We start from the raw sequence: 21,486 nt of genomic DNA, 5'->3' as shown, positions 1-21,486 counted from the left end.
GGGGCAAACGGGCAGGATGCTCACCTGATGTTAAGTCATACCACCGCCCATGGACACTCTGAATGCCAGAGTGCTCGCGAGTGCATTGCCGGCTTTTTAAGAATTGGTACGCTTTTTACGTCAGTACAGTTTCAAGATATACGAGAAGCAAAAGAAGTAATTAAAAAGAACAGTATAAAATATGTTGTATTGGGATAATATACGAAAGAGAATACATGGCCTGGTGTTGAAACAGATGTTGAAATATATGGGATACAGAGTAATCGCTTCCGAAAAGTAGCCATTTTCACAATGCAGTACAAATGTTGAAATAATTTTTTTTTTTCATTCGAATTCAGGCCTACTTCTTCACTTGCTTGCTTGAGTATGCTTACTAAGAAACTAATTATCCAGTAAATTCTTTAAAATCTCGAAAAATGTATTTTCAGCGGAATGTCCGCAATACAATCCATCGGTTGTTAAGCCGGTACTGAGAGAGGTAGAGACAAACAAAAAGAAGGAGTCTTTGGACCCCTTGGACCCAGAAAACCATCAGAGACTGAGTTTATTGTTATACAGTTATTGCAATAAGTCTCCTAATGTTCCAGACTTTTGTGTAAATCCCTGGTAAGTTTACCTGGTTTATTTGCCTCAGTATCACGCATTGGACGTGTTATTAATATTTTTGATGTGAAACATCTATAGCCGCACGTAAAACCGATTTCTGGCGTGGCGACGCATGCCGTGGCGACGCGTCGCCACGCTATATGATATACAGTCTAAATGCAGTAGTAAATTTCACATTAAAAATATTTGAATAATATTTTTAATGTGAAATTTATAATAAATAAATATAAAATATAAAAAATAAATGTAAAATATTTTTATTTGATTTTATCATTATGACATATTTAGTTCCTATCACAATCTGTTCTTTTCTGCATATTACTTTTACAAAATAATGTCGATGTTTCACATCTGCCAGGCGTCCCGTGACAGCTCACATTTTTTAAATAATAATTTACTATCGATATGCTTATAAATTATTGATATTTTTAACGTGGTATGTACCATTGCGTTGGTAGGAATGCCTCAGTGTATGCATAACAGGTACGATAACAAAATGTCATCTCTTTCAAAATAAAGATTTAACTGTGTATTGAGACTCTTTGAGACTGTCTGCCCTTATAATTCTCGAAACTAAATGTTACGCTGGGTACTCTGCTCGTTAGGCTACGCTGTTATCATCTGTTATCAGGTTTTAGTGGGTATGCTCAGTAGCGAGTTTCATTCAGCAGCAGGCAACCGTGTCGCATTTCCCAAAAAAAATTGAAGTAACAATGGCAAAACGGTGTATTGAAGATTTTTGTATGGATTGTCAAATTGATTTGAATTGTAGGATAGTGACGATGGAGATGTACGGTCGGCACGATATATCTTTGGGCGCGTTTTTAGAGAAGTACTGCTTCAACCCAGACCACAAATGTCCATCACCCAACTGTCATGTGCCCATGAACCAGCATATACGCAGGTATTTAATATATTAATCAGGATAGGATAAGGTTATTTCCTAACCTTATCATATCCTGATCAATCGTGACCTGTGTAATTCTTGTATCTCCTGTTCGTTTTGTAAATTCTCTATTTTTTTGAATTTGTAAGATTAGTTTTAGTTAGTTATTATAATATATATAGTTACTAATAGATTAAGGATCTATATTTTAATATAAATTTATTTTGTTTTTTATATAACTTCTGCACTTTTTGCACCCATCATTTTTCTTTATTTATTTCTATTCTTACTAGGGTTGCCTGGAAGAGATCGCTTGTTAGCGATAAGGCCGCCCGTTGCATCCCTTGTAATTTATATATACTGTGTTATTTCTATTTATTTAGCAACGAAGTGTAAATAAATAAATAAATATTTATTAGTTATATGTGAAATGTGTATTGCGAATCTTTTTGCTAGCTTTTTGTGTTTGAGTTATATTATTGTTTCTGTTAATTGCTTATTATAGATATTATGTATTAAAATATAATGTAATATGCATACAGATATATTATTTCTTTTACTAGTGTTTAAGTAAGGCAATTGAAAACCCTCGGAAAGTTTATGTTTTAACCTAAACAGATTTTTATAAACTTTAATTTATTATTTAGTATATTGCCAGTTTTTCTATTCCGTTCTACGCCCTTGATTTGAGAACTGGCAGTAAATGTAAAATTAGAAGCATTTCATGTATGTATACAATTTATTTTTTGACGTTCTTTAGTGTATATTTTGTTACATATATGAATAAATGAAAAACCATTTGAATTTGTATTACATTGAATTCTGGCCCATTTTAGCATATAACTTTACTTACATAAATACTGGTGTCCTTTATTTATTTTAAAGTTCACACATAGTGTTTTCAGTGTTCAGTTGCATTCAATACCAGAAAATTAACGTACGTTAAAAAAATAAACTAAAATTTACATAAATATTTTAGTTTATGGAAAGTTATATTACGTATTTCAGATTCGTCCACGGCGACGTCTGTATAACGATCACATGCAACACGATTGGTCACAGCAATGTGGACAAAACCAAGGAGGATCAAAATAAGCAGGTATATGTAGATGGTTTTATCATCGCATAAGCTCATTATAATATTGTAATTAATATTAGCTCATTATTATAATTGTTTAATTTGACACCGGCGTTTTCAATAATTAAGAATTGTATTCATCATGAATATTTCACGGGCGAATTGTCAGTGCGTTGAGATTCTTCTAATGCTACTACTACCTAATACCGTATTATATAATATATCGGTATATAATGTAGGTAATGTTCTGGTCCCGTTGTGAAGCGTGCGGGATAATATCCCGTGGCGTGCCTCTATCCCGGTCTGCATTAGGGCTGTCTCTGGCCCAGTACGTGCGACAGCGCGTCGCGGCACCGCGCTACGGACGCAAGTTGTGCGCGCACCCGCTGAACAAACATTCGCATGCGTTCGTTACTCGACTTACTACTGCTTGTTTCAGGTGAGCATCTTAACTCTAGAGAACTTTTTATTTGAGTAGTATGTTGTCTCATAAACTGTGTCATAGCTTATATTATTTTTATATGTACCCTTGTTCCGTAATTGTTAAACATTGGGGTATCTTATAATCTCACCTCTAGATATATAAGAAAGTATGGATTAATGACTTTCTTAAAACCTTTGTTATTTTTGGACGTGACAATGTTTAATAAATCGATAAATGCCGGAGTAAACACCTAACATGATTAATTGTCCCGTCACGCCCATTGTCCCTTTACGCTCGTGTACGCTTGCGCCGCATCTGTCATGATTTCATCAATGTTTTGTCATGACGTCGTCACGATGAACTATCAACGTAAACCGACATTACAGACAACAATTTTTCAGGTACAATAAGATAAAAACATACGATATCCAACTGCCACCAGACGTGATTTCGATCGACTATGACACAAAAGTGATGCGGGACTCGCTGATAGCGCATTTAAACGAACTTATGCTTAAAGGTAAGATGTTATTAATATCCATTTTGTATTGAATCAAAATGTCATGTGTTTATCTCGGTTATTTTCTTAATGTGTGTGTGACGCAGACATATTGTCGTTTTCTTCATAATTGATTCACCGTACGAAGGATATGGACACGTAGCCGAAAGTCCATTAGATGGGTCCTATTTTCTTGGTCACGGATTTGTTCGTCTCGAATATGGTTCAGGAATTTTTTAAAGTAAATAGATTTTTTTTTTTCAGTAAAATTCTACGTTAGCTGCATAGCAAAGACAGTTACAATGTATTTCCTTATTTTAATTAACAATAAAAAAAAATTTTTTTGAGCTCTTAGTCAGGATGCCTTAATATGTATGTAGAAAGTCTTAAACGATTTTTTTATGAAAATGATAGTTCATGTCGGCTTTTCAAACAAATTTATATTAGTCGTAGCTGGTAGCACTCCCATATATTATTTTCTGGGTGGCATGAATCTATGAATGCGCATGATTAAATAAAAAAGGCAACACCCTTTCAGGCCATGAAACATTAAGCGTTGGTGATGGTGACGCAGAGCGTGAATACAGCGTGTTCAAACAACACATGGAACAAATCCACTTAGCGCTTACTGCGCCTGCGCATCCTAACACATCTCTCACTGGTAAATATAAAAATCAATACGAATTCGTCGCGGTGCCAGGTTTGATGTATAAAACTAAGTGGGATTTTTTTTTCAGAAGTGGTTCGTCGTCTTTGGAATGTGTATGATAACATAATAACTGGAGAGAAGATGTTACGGGACGCACAGGAGAAATTATCGCCCAATACTAAGAATAAAGTTATTATGGAGTCTAATGGTAAGGTCCTATTCAACATATGAACATAGTTTGTTTATAGACCGGCAACACATTCACTTAACATTGGATGAGCCTACTGCCCCTTTACCCCTTGTTCTATAAAAAAACATAATAATCGTAATAAATCGTTTATTTTCAAAGAAAGTATTACATTCAGATTTATTAATTATAAAAACAGCACAATCAAAATACCCAAATGTTATATTAATTTTCATAATATAAAATAAAACGGTAAATACTCTCCCACATTAAAAGGAACTTTGCGTTTAAAAATTTCGAATTTCTTGCCATGGTAACGATGTTTTTATGTACGAAAAATTGTTTTGTATTTACTAACTCCACCATTTGCGAAAGAAAAGAAATCTTCCACAATCTTCAAAAAGTACCCACTAACGTGGGCGTCCATAGGCTGCTTCATTTGGCTCCTTATCTTATCAAAAACTATTGATAAACTATTATCAGGTATTTTTATTGCTTAAAATATCTTATTAGTAACTTGGTTTAATGTTTTTTGATGTACCGTTGAAGTTTTCACTTGCTTTAAACAAGTCATACTTCTCCCATGCTCTTTACCTACTTCTAGCCCCTGTATCCCCTTTCCGCTCTTTCTGTCCCACCTAAATAAAAAATCCAAAATCTTACGTTCTGTATGTTTTTGTTTATATAATTATAAATAAAAGCTTGTACAGATTTAAGATTATTTAATTTATACGGCGACTTAAACCTAGTTCATCTCATATATGCACCGTCAAAGCTTAATTAATATTTACAAGGAAAACACATGACATTGACAATTAGCTTATAAAATTGACAGATGTCTTTATGTATTATTTTGCAACACTTTGAATTTTCAGTGGAAGATAGAACTGATTCGGAGGATTCTGCCGGCGACTCGTCGAATGAAATTAATTTGGATACAAATTTAGAAAAGGATCATGTTGGTAAGATTATCATATGTATATTCTTTCTCTCATTGTCATATGTATAATTGTATATTCTTTCTCTCTCTCTTCTTGCTCAAAAGTTTTAAGTTAGATTTCCAGCGAAACAATAATTGTTTTTAGTATTAGCTCTTTATCAACACGATGAAGGATCAACATTTTTCTGTGCAACTGTAAACTATATTTTCCAAGCAAATCCACGTCAAATAACAAATATATATCGCTCATACGGTGAAGGAAATCGTGAGGCAACGGGTTTGCCTTTGACCCACAAAGTTGACGGCATGGGTCATGTGCATGCACAGAAGGCAATTTCTGCGACGCACCACCACGATGTGGAACCAGCTGCCCACTGAAGTATTTCCGAACCAAACTACTTAGGGTCCTTCAAGAAAAGAGCGTACCGATTCGTAAAAGGCCGGCAGCGCGCTTCCGAGCCTTCCGGCAGTGCAGAACATCTGGTGAGCCTCCTGCTCGTCTGCCTCCTGTAAAATAAAAAAAGATGGCTGACTTGACCATAAGATTGACAAATGATCATGAGACAGATGCAGAAATCTGAAGCCCAGACCTAAAACGATTTGTTTTTTAAAAGTAAATAATGATTCTTAGGTACAGAAGAAGAGGAAGAAAGAGGTGATAAGAAGACAGTTAAACAGATATTGTCTCAACTCCTCACAAACAATCAGCCGTCGAATCAGGTAATGTTTTTCTTAAATTTAATATAATTTTTATTTCTCCATAATTCAGAAATTTAAATACGCAACTTCATAAATCATCATCAAGCTTTATTTATTTATTATTTATTAACACTTCATTGCATTACATAAAAGGAAAATATTAAAAATAATTAAATGAAAAACAACTGGCGGCCTTATCACTGTAGAGCGATTTATTCCAGTCAACCACTTTGTAGGTCGTTTCCGATTTCGAGGGTAGTATTAATAAGTCTCTAAGATCGTAATGTTAAATTGTTAGAGAAAGAGAATCAAAATGTATGAATTTCCAGACGGGTATGATAATTTCGAGCGGAGTGTTGCCAGTGTTGGTGAAAGCGGGAGAAATTGGATCAGTGATTGCGGCAACACTGGCTTCTGTGACATACCAGCTTAGCTTGCAGCAACACAAACAGAGACATAGGTATCTAGAGTCCTTATATTTTTGTTATCTCTGCGTACTAAAATGCTTTATTGATAAAACACTCAATTTTTTTTTCGCTCTAATCAGTCAAATAAGGCCAGCAAATTTCAAAATTCGAGCGTACTCGTTCCTAGGCCGGCAACGCACCCACGAAAAATGGGTATCTATGGGCTGCGATGACTGCCTTTTTAGGCGTCCCGCAGGCTCGTTTGTACCCCTATTATATAAAAAAAAACATTTTTTTTTACACAGTTTTACTGGGGGATTTTTTGTTACTAGCAATTCCCCGAATTATTTAAGATCCGACGAATTGCCAGGTTGTACTTGTTACTCTTATTTTGTATAACTATGAGATCAAAGATATTTATGGATTTTTTTTGCACCATAAGACATTATCCCTGGTGAACATAAGCTATATATATGCATTTAAAGTTGGGATCTTTATGAAATTACGAAAACCCAAGGTGTGTAAATACTAAAGTACGCTGCGGTAACTTTTAGCAATCGAACACTAAATACTGGACAATGGACAACACTAAGATTACTTACTTTCTTAATTTTTATGTAGATTAGTGAGTTTTTATTAATATAGTATATTATGCATACATATATTAAATCAAGCCTTCCTTTCTCCATATGTTATTAAACAAAACATAATACTACCTTTGTTATAAACATGAAGATATTATTCATAAATATAAAAAAATCTCTTTGATTTCTCTTGATCATTTGTCAATCGAATAGACAAGTAGGTGATCAGCCTCCTGTGCTTGACACACGCCGTCGTCTTTTTGGGTCTAAGGAATCTTTTACTCACGATGTTTTCCTTCAACGGTCGAGCAAATGTCAAATGCTGGGAATAGAACCTACGTCCTTGGAGAATCGCACGCTGATGCCACTAGACATACACTATTCTCCGTTTCCCCTGCAACGTTCGATAAAATATTTATATTTTTATATTTTAATAATTTTAACCGACTTTAAAACTCGAATGACTTTATCAATTCGATGTGTAATTTCTTGTGTGTATTTGACAGTACTCAGTCGGAGCTAGAAGATGATTTAACATCGAGTAAAGACAAAGTTGATGGGGACAAAGCTAAAGCGAAGTCCAATGACCATATCGAAGTGTTGTTAAAGGTAAGAATTTGTTATGAAATAATAGTGTAACATTTTGACAGGACCATAGACAAGATAGAGTTAATTAAAGTGTGCGGAAAGAGAACCATTAGTTTGAAGTGTGGGGGACATTTTGTAGATGACTATAGATACAATGGAATGGACTGAATTCTAGTCTGGGCGAATACATTACCCTCCATTTGACGTCGCGCGGACATTTAGAGAACCATAGATAAAATATAATAGACTGAATGGTAGTCTGTGTGAAAAGTGTACCCTCATTGATTTTCTCAGATTTCTACGTTTGTTTATTAGTTTTAAATTTCGGTAAATATTAAGTCGTGCGGATGTTCTTCTTAACATTTTATTACGTTTTAGGATGGTTTAATATGTCGCGTGTATTACGCAGTACAATTTCACAAATTACGACACATGCTATTGGCTAATATAAGCGGGGAAAGAGCGGAGTCAGGGGACGAAAGCAAGTGCTGTGACCCGCTTAGAAGAGAAGAGAAGGAAAGTAAGTGTCTTGTAAAACGATGTTTTCTTTTAGCGCTTTTTATAGGTTGTTTCTCTTTTATACAACTAAGGACAAACCTATTATTTCTTAAATTCTTGTGTATGCGTTGCCGGCCTTTCAGAATTAGTACCCTCTTTTCATAAAGCCTTAGTGGAAATTGTTCGAAAATACTTAGTGCATAGCTGGTTCCTCAATTGGAACTATGGACGTCGTGGTGATGTGTGTGTGTGGAGTGGAATTTTATACACACATAACTTTTATATGACGTATAATTGTTACAGCTAAAGGTGTGTGTGAAATAGAAGAGGGATTTATCCGTTCCCTGGCGCATTGTGTGCCCTGGGCCACCAGGGGAGGGAAGTCGGGTTCTACCTTCTGCAAAACTAAAGGTATACATGATAATTTGTGTATATGTATCTTTGAATAGGATTTAAGATTTTCTAAAGTAAACTCATTTTAGTATTTTTTTTTTTTTTGGAAAATTCATCTTAACCGTAGGTTTTATTTATTTGAAAAAAATAATAAGTTTTGTTTAAATATATATTTGTTTAATAAATTTTCATCTGGAATGAACTTCAATAGTTATAGTCTAGAGCACTGTTTCCCACCGTGGGGCCTACGCCCCACAGAAGGACAATTTAACTGTTAAGAGGGGCAATGGAAATCAGCTGGATTTTCAAATTGGAAATTAATATAAAGTACCTGTACTAGTGCAACAAGCGAATGGATCTCACTAAATTAATGAAGAAAAATTTAATTTTTCATTATGTTTTGAAAATATTCATTAACATTTTCCTAGTGATTTCTTCTTAAAATCATTTAAATTTCTTCAGAGAATATTTATTTTATATATAAATTATGTATTTTACATTTTATATGCTCATAAAATTTATATAAATATTTTTTTTTCAGACGACAGATACGTACTAAAAGAGATGACGAAACCAGAATGGCAGCAATTCTTAGAGTTTGCGCCGCATTACTTCAATTACGTCACTACTTGTCGGGCGAATGGATCGTCCAGTTTGCTTGGTGAGTTTTAATTATAAGACAATGAGACATATTTATACAGAACATAAGTTATATAACTAGTTCAATATTTCTTTATAATATTTTGGCCATCTTTGGAATATTAAAACTTTTGGCTGAATCAAAAGGGCTCAATTTGGCACCAATTCTGCGGATATTGCTAACATTTGGTTTACACGTCTAATATACATACACACATATATGTGTGTTACTTAAATGTTACGGTACATAGCTTGCGGGGTACCTTCTAAAAGAAGTCAAACTAACTTCTAATTTTAGAAAAAAATAATAATTGCTAAAAATTTATAACATAATTTTTTATTTTTTTTTTATTTATTTAAGTATTCCTACAGCTAATTCATTAAACAATAACCAAACAATTACATTACACACAAAAGCCAAAACGGAATACACATATAAACAGAAACATAACATAACAGTTTTACAAAGCACAGATTCGAGATCGGTAATTCAAAACATATATTCAACATGAAACAACAAACAAATCCATTATTGGTAAAATTTACCTGAATTTTTTAGAATATTTTTTTAAGATTTTTTTTTTTTAAGATATAGATATATATATTATAAGATAAGATAAAGGTTTAATTATCTGTTAATAAAATGTTTATGGCATTTATTGGAGGTCTGTTTTGTGAATTAAAATGCTATTCTATAAAATATATTTCTTTTAGCCCGCATCTTGGGCGTGTTCAGCGTGGGCGGAGCGGGAAGCGGCGTACTGGTCATAGAACACGTCTGGTACGGACCCACAAGAGGGGATATGTTGCGGTTCGACCTTAAAGTTAGTTAACAACATACTATTTTTTTATATTACGTTTTAATATTTTACTCGGAACAAACGCAGGCTGCAATTTCCCCGTACTAGACTATGTAAAGTTAGTAATTCTTTTTTGGGAAAAGGGATACTCTTCTTTAATAAAATCCCAGAGGCTCTTTTATCTCTGCCTTTTAATAAATTTAAGAAATGTATTAAAGAAAAGCTGTGTAAAAAGGCTTACTATAAAGTTATTGATTATCTAGTTGATAAAAGGGCCTGGGACTAGTGTTGGGCAGGCTACCTCTAATTAATTTGATATATTTGATTTAAATATTGTTTGATGATTTGCTTTTTTAAAAGAGTACCGAGAGTTTTTTACGCCGGCTTTTTCTCTCGGCCTACACCCTCTGTCTTTGCCGATGAGTAGGGATGCCTACAAGTTTGAATTGATTGACGTGGAATAAGTGATACCTAGAAGATCTTATGTTCCAAAATAAACGTATTTTATTTTATTTTATTATTAAAATTGAAATTTGTGCCCGGCCAAAAAGGTTTACCATTTCTGACATTTTACTTCTTACCCGCTCTACGCCCTTGACTTGCGAACTGGTTGTAAATGTAAACTTACAATTAATTTAATTTGTTTTTTGACGTTCATACGTGTACATGTATATGAATAAAGATATTTTTGAGTTTTGAGTTTAATATATATATATATATATATTATAATAATAGATTTTTTTAAATTATCTTATCTATTGAAGGGCGCCGCTCGTCACAGATTAGCGACGGGAGCTGCTTCGATGCCGCCGAATCAAGCCGTCCTTGTCGATGATAATCTTCTTGCACGTGAGTATAGTCAATTGTCATTACATAAAACTTATTTTTTATAAATCTTATAGGGATGCTATTATTGCGTGTAATATTTATTTCCCACATGTCTATTCCGATAGCTGTTCTGAAAATCATTTTGCTTACTCAGCCGTTCAATCAAAATAAAAAATCTATTTATTTATTTATTTGGAAACAAAACAGATACAGCTTGACAATAAAAATAAAGTTAAAAATAAAACATAAAATAATCACATTAGTTGCATCCACAATAGGTTTCACTTATATACTATATGATACAAACAAAACAAAACATGACAACGACACATATACATGGCAGAGTTAAGACATTAACAGTTGCTTTATTTTATTTTCAAATAAAGCAGTAGTGGAGTGCGAAAAAGGGTCAACGTTTTTGATAGAATCTAATCTATCTATGTAATTGATATCTGTGGAGCAATATAAAACTCCTATCATTCCTATCATTTTGTGTCTGTGGGATGTGTCTGGTATGTTCTAGTATGTTCTAGTGCGTTGGGACCGTCAGTTGTACGTCGAGTCGAGTACGGGGAGTAAGCTTTGGGCGAGTTTGGAGCGGGACACATCATTTTTGGCGCAGCATCACGTGATGGATTACTCCCTTCTGTTGGGAATACAGGATGACACACTCGTGCTAGGAATAATCGGTGAGTTTGGACGCGTTATATTTTTATTTATTCATTAACACTGTTATGTATATGTGTTTTTAGTTAATATCAACGCCCATTAGCTTCATTACGATGTCTCTTTTTATATAACAAAGGGAAACCAGGCAGAAGGATCATTTGGTGTTACGTGATACCGTCGCCCATAGATACATTTCCAGAGGGCTCGCTAGTGCGTTGCCGGCCTTTTAAAAATTGGTACGCTCATTTCTTGAATCTTCATCATCCGAACATCTTTTAATAATAATTTTTAACAAAAAGCAAATGTATTTTATTAGTAGAACAACAAGTAATTTCAGCTAATTTCACAACGCTAACACTTCGCTGCATTGCAAGAATACGCGCCTGTGCTACGGCTCTACCGACTCACTCTCTTTCTCTCTCCTACTTATGTGTATCTTTCTCGCTCTCACCCTGTTGCGTAGAAAATTAGTCGCTACTCGTTGTTAACACTCGCGCTGGACTGTAACAGGTATACGCGCATGCGTACGAGTGCCAAGCTTTCACTCTCGCTCTACTATTCCCCCTCCCCAGGCGCGTTAAACGTTTAACGCAACCTTGTTGGAAGTCGCATTAGACGTGTCACTTCAATACGTTTATCACAGATACCAGAAATCTCAGGCCTAAGGGTTTTTTTGTTGGCACTATTTGTTACGAATTAAATGATTTTACAGATTACATCCGAACATTTACATGGGATAAAAAGTTAGAACATCTAGTTAAAAAGAACTTGGGTTCCGGTCAGCCTACAGTGGTGTCACCGGAACAGTACAAACGAAGATTTTGTGCCGCAGCGAGGAAATACTTTCTGCAATGCCCGGAACACTGGCATCAGATGAATACGAAAGATGTCTAGTTAGGCTCAAAGTGAGATTTTTACATAAACTGTCTCAATAGTAAAAGATAGTAAATTTTTGTTAAAATAAAATTTCATAATTTCTTTCAATTGTAATCATGGTGTCGATAACAGAGCATCTTTGACAGTGAAGACAGTTAAATTATGATTTGAATGTGATCTAAGAATACTTTCGCCATTTATTTCATCAAATTTATCGTGTTGTGTCCATACTACTTTTCTTGTGTCAAACGTTCATTAATTGGAGAGTTAAATCTATTAATTTAATAATTAAAAAAGTCCAGAAATGTAAGTATTTATTGAGTATCTAAAATAGTTTTATATAATAAAAAAAAATGAAAAGTCGATTAAAAATAAGTCGAGTTCATTTAAGGAACCTTGGTTTAAGTAAATTTAACAGCGCTACCTTTATTAAAAAAACGTATTTTGTTAAGAAAATTATGATCTGTTATGAGTATTAAGATACCAAATTATATTACAATTAAGTTACAAATGTATAAGAAAGCTTAGAATTATAATGTTCAAACATTCCTTATTTATATTAATAAAAGATTTATAAAATAAGTATGTTTTTTATTATTTCCATATTTTCTATGCAGTCCGTACCTGTACCGACATTCAGTACAATGGTATGCTTTATCGCATTTTCGATATTTTACGAAGCGCTAAGTAGTATATATACAAGATCTTAACATTAGCAACATGTCCAACGTTTTCTCCTAAGCTGGTAAAAATCAGGACCCTTCCTCTGTTGTGACCCTGACACTTCAGATATTCAAAAAATATATTAAACAAAGTTTCAACGTGGTCAAAGCTAAGCTAATGTTTTTTTTATGTAGGATAATTCGTGTGGGTATTATTTTAGCGTTCTATCGAATTAGTAGTACCTAACTGTTAAGGTAGAATAATGTAGTGGAAAATGAAATTAATAAATAAAAAAATAATAAATTATCTTTAAAAAATCGTAACATTACTTTAAAATGGATGCACTATGAACACAAAAGGTAAATTTTTGTTTTCGAAAACTGCTTCATTATTAGCATAATAATGAAAAATATTTGAAATAAAAATTGTCATTTTGCGAATGACACTAAGTTCTTTAGACAAGTACAAAAGGCAAAGAGGTGCACAGGTTCTGTGGCATGCCACGGCATTAAATGCAGATTAATAACATCATATCGGTAATCAGCCATGCCCTTGAAGCGGTAATTAGAAAGGTTTTCGTTTAATCATGTTCAGTTTTTGACAGATGGTGCGGAATTCATTCCGAATATTTGTAGCAAAGAAAATTATTAATTATTCAGAATAAATTTCTTATTCATTCGGGCAGGCAGTGTATTTTCGCCAGGCCACTTATACATTTATAAAACTAATAAGTAATAGATACCAAAAATATGTCTATGTAAGGAGTAAATAAAAAAAGGGCGCTTCAAAATTAATTTATTATCAGACTCACATAAGTTATATTCCGAGTTTCATAAACATAACACCTTTTCCATACAAACACTTAGTACAACATTTTAGGGCTTTTATACAAAAACCCAAATTTAAGGATAAAAATGTAATTACTAAGGATTCTAGACAAACTAGATTTCTAGCTTACAGGTGACTTAGTGCCTTACAGTCATTTTAATATACATACATTTGTTATCGCTAAAATATGATAATTATATCATCTTTTTATAATTTTTATAATACTAAAATAATCTGGTAAAACTAAAAACAATACTTTCTAAGGCTTATGGAAATTAAATAGAATAAATTTAGGCAGTCAATTGTGAAATTATTTTAATGTTTAATATTCTTCTGGAATGGATTTGGTAAAACGCATAAAACAACTTATATTTAAAGAATACACGTTGAAGAAAGATTAAAATGACTGTAAGTATTTTGAGGTGATAAGAATCTCGATGTTTAATAGGTACTGAATTATTTTAATTGAGTTTTTAAGATCATTACTTATACATATAAAAAAGAAGCCTCTAAAACGATACATTATTTTTAAGCATCTTTTGGAAATTCGTTTTGACAAGTTAAGGATTGTTTGGCATTTCAACCCATGAATAAAATTTTAACTAAATATTTTTGTGATGCTTATTACGACTTATGTAAATATCTTGATTCGTTTTTCACATTTTGATTGCATTATACCCAATACAATAATTATTTTGAACCTAATTCGTTAAAATTTGCAACAAAACTACTATAAATCCAAAATATAAATACACAGAATTTCTAAATATGATTAGGTCTCCTTTGATTTCGAGTAGCAAATATATTTACTATAAAGAGGTACGTAGACTAAATTACTTTGTTTATTACCATGGTTACCGTATTGATATAGGAGAACGTCGTAACCATGGTAACAAACCATCCACGTTTTATTATATACATTAATATCATCAAGTAACAAACTGTTTTTAGTATCGCTGATTGTCAGCCCTGATGAAACAACGTTCATTTTCCGGTAATGGTAGGATAATCGAGACTTCTCCCTAATGTCACTCGTATGTCAAATCCAATGTTTGACAGTTGCTTGTCAAATGCTAATACAATTGAGCGGCTATGTCCGCCATTTTTCTTTAATTTTTGGCGGTTTTTGACGCTAACTGTGATACTAAAATCAGTTTAATTGCGAATTATACCGAATAGACAAGAAAAGTAAGTGTTAGACAACTTACCTAAGTACTAGTCTCCCACAGATTTATTCTAACATTTACAATAATGTAAATAAATAAGAGTTGCAATCGGTAACTAAATAAACCGTGGTTTCAATAAGAAACGAATACTAATGATGTAACCAGCACATAAATTCAAACTTCAGTTAAAACCGTTTATGACGTCATCGTTTGGAACAACGGTTATATTGACCAAATTAAAAGGTCCCGGCTGAATTCTGGTATCAGGTACTTAATAATAATAATAATAATATATGAGTAGTTCAGACCCTTCGATATCGTTATACCTAACAAATTCTACTGTATAAACTAGATTGAAATTTTGATATAATTTCTCATGTGATGTTTTGTTTGTACTAAGGTCTTAGGGTAAGATTCAGAGAACAGTCAGTGCCAAGTATGACTTTGGTATGTCATAACCTATTTTTGACATATGCGAGTTGTACTTATCATTAATTCTCGACTTTGAATCTTATACTCAGACAATCACACTTCACGACAGGAAATACGAACACGTGCTCATACAATTGTAAACGTTAGTATATTCAGAACGAACTTATAGTGTGAAGTTTTTGTATACGTAAATACGATATCATATTGAAAGCTCAATTTATACTTGAAGTATGTTCATGCTTTTGTAGTTTCAAAATAAACTATTTATTCAGATTAAACATTTTTTATTTCGTATATAGATGTCGAGAAAAACCTCAAATTAATATTTTTGCGGTAAACGACCTTAATTGATGTGTTGTTGTAATTAATTGAAAATGAATCTACAGTTCAACCGTGAACCAAAATAATAAAGTACTTAGATCTGAACTGAAATTCTGACAAACAAATAATATATATATTAAAAAAATAATTTAGTAATGATTTGATTTTTTCTGAATTCTGAATGACAGTTACTAAACGACTGTTCATTTAAAACTACATTATGGAAATTATTTATATGCAGTCCATAATAATACAATTTGAGTATTATTTCGATTAACATTTCATTATTTCAATTTCGTCTTTAACTTAAGCCGATTTTTGCTTACACCAAATAATGAAAAGGTTTTAAAGAAATTGCACTTTAATAAATAGTTTTCAAATATATTATATATAAATAACTACTACTATGTCCATCTTTAAAGTCAAGTAGACCAGCCTCCATCCTCACAATTTCATTCAAATTATTTAAATTAAATTAATTAAAAAATCCATAGGTACATTGCCGGGGTTCGAATGCGCGACCTTATGGTTAAGTCTCTTATATCTCAAGTCAAAACATCGATTAAGTCATTATTATTAATAATGATATAAGTCATATTAATAATGATTATGTCATTAAATAGATTCGTTCACAACTTTGAAAATAAATTTGAGTATTGGTTAAGCGATTCCTATACTTTTCTAATCTATACCAAAATTCGTTATAGATAGTACATACATACTTCTATTTTATTTAAACTTAATATACATATATATAAAAACCCACATATATGCTGTCCGTACATGTGTGATAAAACAGAGTTAGTTTTAATAAAATAAAATTTATTTGTCGATAAAGTGCAATTTCCAATGAACCATTTTTGTATCCATTTTGTTTATATGAAAAATGATAAAAGTCTAAAAAAAACAATTCAACATATTTCTTGTTTCATTTAGTTATCTCATCTGATAAATCCTTAACGGTTCAGCAGTTTAGACATAAATATAAATTTACTAAACATAATTATTATGCGAAAATACTAATAACTTTTACTTGCAAATATATGTTAAAATCATATGATTAGCAGCCAAAACAATAAAACTATTTATTTTACAGATTCGATATTTTTACTTCATGTAACATGCAGCCTTTATATTAGGTAAATACTAACCAACTTAGAATAGTCAAGATTACTAAGTTACCTGTTATATATATAAATGTATTTATCTCAAAAACAAGTGAAGCGAATTCAACATCAAACTAGACCGATATACAAAAAAAGGATGAAGAAAGAAGCCATCTCGTATTGACTTTTAGTTCCCCAGAAATTTATGGACAAACATACAAAGTTATACGAAATTTAGATGCTTTGAATCCTACAATAGATTACATAATCCAAACCCAACATCAAAATATATAGGTTGATATGGTAAGCTTATGGTCCCATGGATAATGGGCCATAATATTAGATTTTTATATGTAAAGATTTCAGTTTTTTTTTCAGACCGCATCCTCTTTTATCATGTTAGTCTTAGAAAATTCAAAAGAACTGCAATTAAGTATTCAGGTTATAGATTAATCAGTAAAAACATCAAATCTGCTCAATGCTGACATAGTCTACTTATTTCATAATTCAGTAGTTCAATATCAAGTCGGGTCCAAAGTGGAACTGAGCGAACGAAGTCGCTCCAATCCAGATAATAATTCCCTGAAATTAATGAAATTCAAATTATTATTTGCTATAGTCATATAAATAATTAAAGGATATTTTGCAAGTCTTCTGTATCCTTTTTTTTATTTACAAGAATATTATTTTTTTCTTAAGTGACTAGATTTATTAAGTTTTAAATGTCATAAAAACTTGTATCTAATTGTTATAAGTTGTGTCAGTAATTTTAAATTTTTTAATAATTAAAAACAAAATTATGCAAATATATTATTATTGCATGCATTTCCCATTTCTATATTTAAAAATATCTTGTAAGGTTTAACTTGCTTTTGTACTCTATGGTGCTTATTGACATTTGACATTTACTGTTAACTGTTGTCTATGGTATTTGACACTTGTCTATAGCCCAACTTAATTTAAGGATATCATCAACATTTTGCTTTGATGTTATTAATAATTTTGTGCATTATTTAATTATTAATAAATAAATTTTAGTTACCGTAGTGATGTCTCAGCAACAGTGGTAGCATGTCTGAGGTCGACGGCCGCATTGTTTTGAACGTTGCGGAGGGAACGAACCTCTTCTTGGGACGAAGATAATTCCTCCTTTAATATAAAAATGGCGAAATTAATTCGAATTTAATTGTCAAACTAGGGTATTAATACATTTACTTTTTTCTTTCAAATGACATTCACGTTAATCTTAATATTAATCAATCTTTGTGCGTGTGTTTGAAAGTAAACACCTCCTACACGGCTGGACCGATTTTAATGAAATTTGTTGTATACATTAAAGTGTAATTTAAAATGATTTGGATTTACAATAAGATATTTAATTCGTTTTACAACGTGTATGGCTTGCTATAGCAATCGGATCCACTAGTATTATATAGAAATTCACACTATGTTTACTGAAATACTTATGTCACCTTTAGTCTTTTAATTTCATTCTTCAATTTGGTTATCATTGATTCTCCTTCAGTGGCTCGACTCTGAAATTAAATTAAAAATTCATACATTAATAATTATTAATACAAATTATTTGTGTTAAATCAAACATAGGACCTCCTGACTAATTTCTAAAAACGAGATTAACCTAATAAAACTCATCCCATTAGTCAAATTCGATGTCTTTAAAAAAAAATAAAAGCTCAGAATCAGATCCTTGCTAAATATGACACCAGTATGTAAATGTATAATATTTTTAACTCTGAATTTTAGTTAAAATTTAAAACTATAAATACTTCATTTAAATGTAATATAGACCAAGTTCATTAATACTGTTAATATTAATAAGTATGAATTTTTTAAATACCATGGCAAACTCTGATCTAGTCTTAAGAGGCTTATATAATTCTATTCTAATATTATCTTTCGCAAATATCAAATCTATAAATATATAAATCAATCTAATTTAACAAATTAATGCAGTTAACATGAATGCAATGTATGGAACCATAAGTAAGTGCTATTAACATTAATACAAGATAAATACTAACAGTAGTATCCATCAAATTATGTTCAACTCGATGTGTAGCAGCCTCAATTTGGCCAATATATTCTCTATCGGCATGTCTAGCTTCGCTCAGTTGTAATCTTAAAGCGGCTTCAGAAGCCCTGGCACTGCTCAACTCAGCTCTTAAAAGTCTTAGTGCTTCTCTCCCAGAGTTCAACTCTTCTTCAGCTCGTAGACGTCTGTTCCGTTCCATAAATAGCTCTGATCTGTAATTAAAGTATAATTCTGTTTTAACTTGTTTAGCATTTAAATGTTATCTATACTAAATTTGATTAACCTAGAAGTTTAGTTCGGGTGCACTAGAAAGAATATGAGTTAATGTGGGTGAAACCAAAAGTCATATCATTTAACAAACCAAGTATAGGTAAGGCATTGTGTGAGAAACAAGTGAGAAAACTTTTTTAGGAGTTATTATAAATTATATTGTTTCACAATGCATTAAGTTACAAGTGCATTCAGTCAGATGCTTAAATACTTAAATGCACATTATTGAAGTGTACATATACAATTTTCTAAAATTTCATGAAATGTATAAACTGCATACATGTAGATAACTTAGATTTAACTTTAAAAAACCTAAATATGTTGTTTACCTGGTTCTTTCTAACTCAACAATATGTTGCAACTGGTCGTTCTGTGGTTGGGGTTCAGGTGATGTTCTGCCAGGGTGTATTGGAAGGAAATCTGGCAACCGCATTGACTCAGCTCCTTTATTTACAAAAGAAATAATATAACCTTTAGAACAATAATAACCATTAAAAAAACATATATTTACGACCTAATAAATATATACATTAGTATCAGAAGCAGACAATTATTTGTTTAAGTAGTGTTGTTTAGGCCTTTAAATAAATAAATTTATGTTTCAAGAAAATGCAAAGCAAGAATATGGTGATTATGTGCAGATGCAGATACTTCAACCTTGGCTAGAACTACTTCCAGACAGCTATTAAGGGGAAACTATTAACAAAAACACATAATATTTTAATGAACATTGATGAAATGAAAAAAATTCAATACCTGTAAAGTTTTGTTCTCAGGACATACAAGGTTATGATTCTACAGGGACAATATATAAATTTTTACCATTCTACTATTTTCCAAATTATTCGTTTTAAGCAATTTGATAGGATTGTGTTATAAGTCATTGTTAATATACACAAAGATTACATTAAAATTGCAAATTACAATATAAGGTCAAAATGAACAATTACACTTCTCTTATATAAGTGGTACTTAATTGTATTACAAATTTACATTTCTATTAAGTGTAAATTTATGGTGATGATAATATAATACAGGAAGTGTGATGCTTTAACAATTAAAAAGAAAACAATATATTTTTGTTTAGCCTTAAATTAAAAACTGTAATTAAAAACTTCAAACTATCATTCATCACAATGAATATTAATGACTGTGTTTTTACACAAACTTGTTTGAAATGTGAAGTTATATTTTTGTGCCTCTTAACCCAAAAATTGCTATAAGTTCACCAGAAACACAGGACCAACAACTACAAATCTCATTATCGTAAATTATTTATTTAAAGCATATTACAAACTAAATCACTCACCAGCATTAGGAGGAAGGTCAAGAGGAAAATTGTTTCTTGGTGAGACATTTCTTCTGTCTGCTTGATTAACTGACTCTGTTAAATCCAAGTTAAGGTGCACTAGGTCTAATGGAGGAGCTGCCTCAGCCCCTCCAGGGAGATCCAATGGGACATTTCGTATTGCTGATCCTGAATCAGCAGAGGTTGATGCAGCACCCAAATAAGTGTCATAATCGTAATTTCTGTTACCATAACTATTTTTGTTTCTTCTACCTAGAGAAGATGAGGAACCAGCACTATAATTAGAATTAGTGTATGTAAAATCTGGTAAATTATCGAGATCTACTGATATAGGACCGTTTGAATTTAAATAAGCCTGTTCCACCAAAATATGGTCTTGAACAAAGTCTGGAAGAGAGGGCATGCCTAGTGGCTCTGATGCCAGGTTTGGCCGGTGGAAAAATGGAACATCCGTATGATCTGCATAGAAGTTATGTTTAGATTCAGATTCTTCGACGACACTAAAAGGAATTTCTACTGAACTACTTGAGGATGCATCGTCACTATTACGGTGTAAAACACTCTCTGTTTTATTTTCTTTGGCTTTGATATCGTTGAAACGATTTTTCTCCCGCCTCGGTTCATTATGAATATCCAATTTGTCTATTCTCGTGGGAGAATGCTGCACTGTATTCGCGTAAACCTTTGGTCTAGCACCGGTGTTCTCGTACGTAGAATTCCCTGGTAATGATAAGTCGCGCTTCAGGAAATGCCGAAATGAAAAAGGATTATCATCTTTACGCATTGTTCCCGTTGACTCTGCAAAAATAAATCAGACTCGCTTAGGAATGCCTGTAAATATAAAGTAACAAAAAACAACATCCCAAAACACTTACTTGACGTCGAGCTATTAGGCTCTGTTGGAGAATTATGACCATTTTCTTTGCTGTCATACTTAGCTTCTTCTATACCTAGATCAGGCTTTGTTGAATTTTGATGATTCTCTTCAGGATAGCCTGCATTATTTGAATTTTGAGATGATTTTTTATCCGAAACACCATCATCGTCTTCCGCCATTATAATTAAAATGACAATTTGCCATTTAGATT

General features: G+C 32.2%; 2 protein-coding genes across 2 annotated transcripts in view; one reads left to right on the top strand and one right to left on the bottom strand.

The window, feature by feature from the left end:
• The window catches only part of LOC110992518 (1-phosphatidylinositol 3-phosphate 5-kinase), a 34,789-nt gene that overhangs the window by 10,369 nt on the left and 2,934 nt on the right, over positions 1-21,486 (top strand). The window contains exons 17-35 of the mRNA XM_045630733.1: positions 429-606; positions 1,379-1,510; positions 2,501-2,591; positions 2,810-3,009; positions 3,396-3,514; positions 4,032-4,154; positions 4,231-4,350; positions 5,205-5,291; positions 5,901-5,989; positions 6,298-6,428; positions 7,466-7,568; positions 7,926-8,067; positions 8,349-8,456; positions 8,980-9,099; positions 9,792-9,901; positions 10,642-10,726; positions 11,239-11,394; positions 12,087-12,270; positions 14,873-14,877. Coding sequence (XP_045486689.1) covers positions 429-606; positions 1,379-1,510; positions 2,501-2,591; positions 2,810-3,009; positions 3,396-3,514; positions 4,032-4,154; positions 4,231-4,350; positions 5,205-5,291; positions 5,901-5,989; positions 6,298-6,428; positions 7,466-7,568; positions 7,926-8,067; positions 8,349-8,456; positions 8,980-9,099; positions 9,792-9,901; positions 10,642-10,726; positions 11,239-11,394; positions 12,087-12,268 — 2,276 coding nt within the window. The 3' untranslated portion in view covers positions 12,269-12,270; positions 14,873-14,877. The remainder of the gene's footprint in view (positions 1-428; positions 607-1,378; positions 1,511-2,500; positions 2,592-2,809; positions 3,010-3,395; positions 3,515-4,031; positions 4,155-4,230; positions 4,351-5,204; positions 5,292-5,900; positions 5,990-6,297; positions 6,429-7,465; positions 7,569-7,925; positions 8,068-8,348; positions 8,457-8,979; positions 9,100-9,791; positions 9,902-10,641; positions 10,727-11,238; positions 11,395-12,086; positions 12,271-14,872; positions 14,878-21,486) is intronic.
• On the bottom strand, positions 13,692-21,459 carry LOC110992431. The gene is made up of 7 exons (XM_022258255.2): positions 21,274-21,459; positions 20,399-21,196; positions 19,419-19,533; positions 18,809-19,031; positions 18,239-18,301; positions 17,809-17,915; positions 13,692-17,348 (listed from the first exon to the last, which is right to left on the bottom strand). The coding sequence occupies exons 1-7, from the start codon at positions 21,452-21,454 to the stop codon at positions 17,288-17,290; spliced, it is 1,548 nt and encodes a 515-aa protein (XP_022113947.2). The 5' UTR covers positions 21,455-21,459; the 3' UTR covers positions 13,692-17,287.

This window comes from Pieris rapae, chromosome 13, assembly GCF_905147795.1.
Source record: "Pieris rapae chromosome 13, ilPieRapa1.1, whole genome shotgun sequence".
NCBI lineage: Eukaryota > Metazoa > Arthropoda > Insecta > Lepidoptera > Pieridae > Pieris > Pieris rapae.
Note: the sequence above shows the minus strand (reverse complement) of the source record. Positions and strands in the feature narration are given on the sequence as shown.

Bases quoted from the DNA above. Each gene is read 5' to 3' on its own strand.
- LOC110992431 (XM_022258255.2), bottom strand. From the start codon at position 21,454: ATGGCGGAAGACGATGATGGTGTTTCGGATAAAAAATCATCTCAAAAT. The intron at 19,032-19,418 runs GTAAACAACATA...CTTTAATTACAG, and splicing joins GTTGAGTTAGAAAGAACCAG to ATCAGAGCTATTTATGGAAC. The intron at 17,349-17,808 runs GTAACTAAAATT...CATTAATTTCAG, and splicing joins GTTGCTGAGACATCACTACG to GGAATTATTATCTGGATTGG.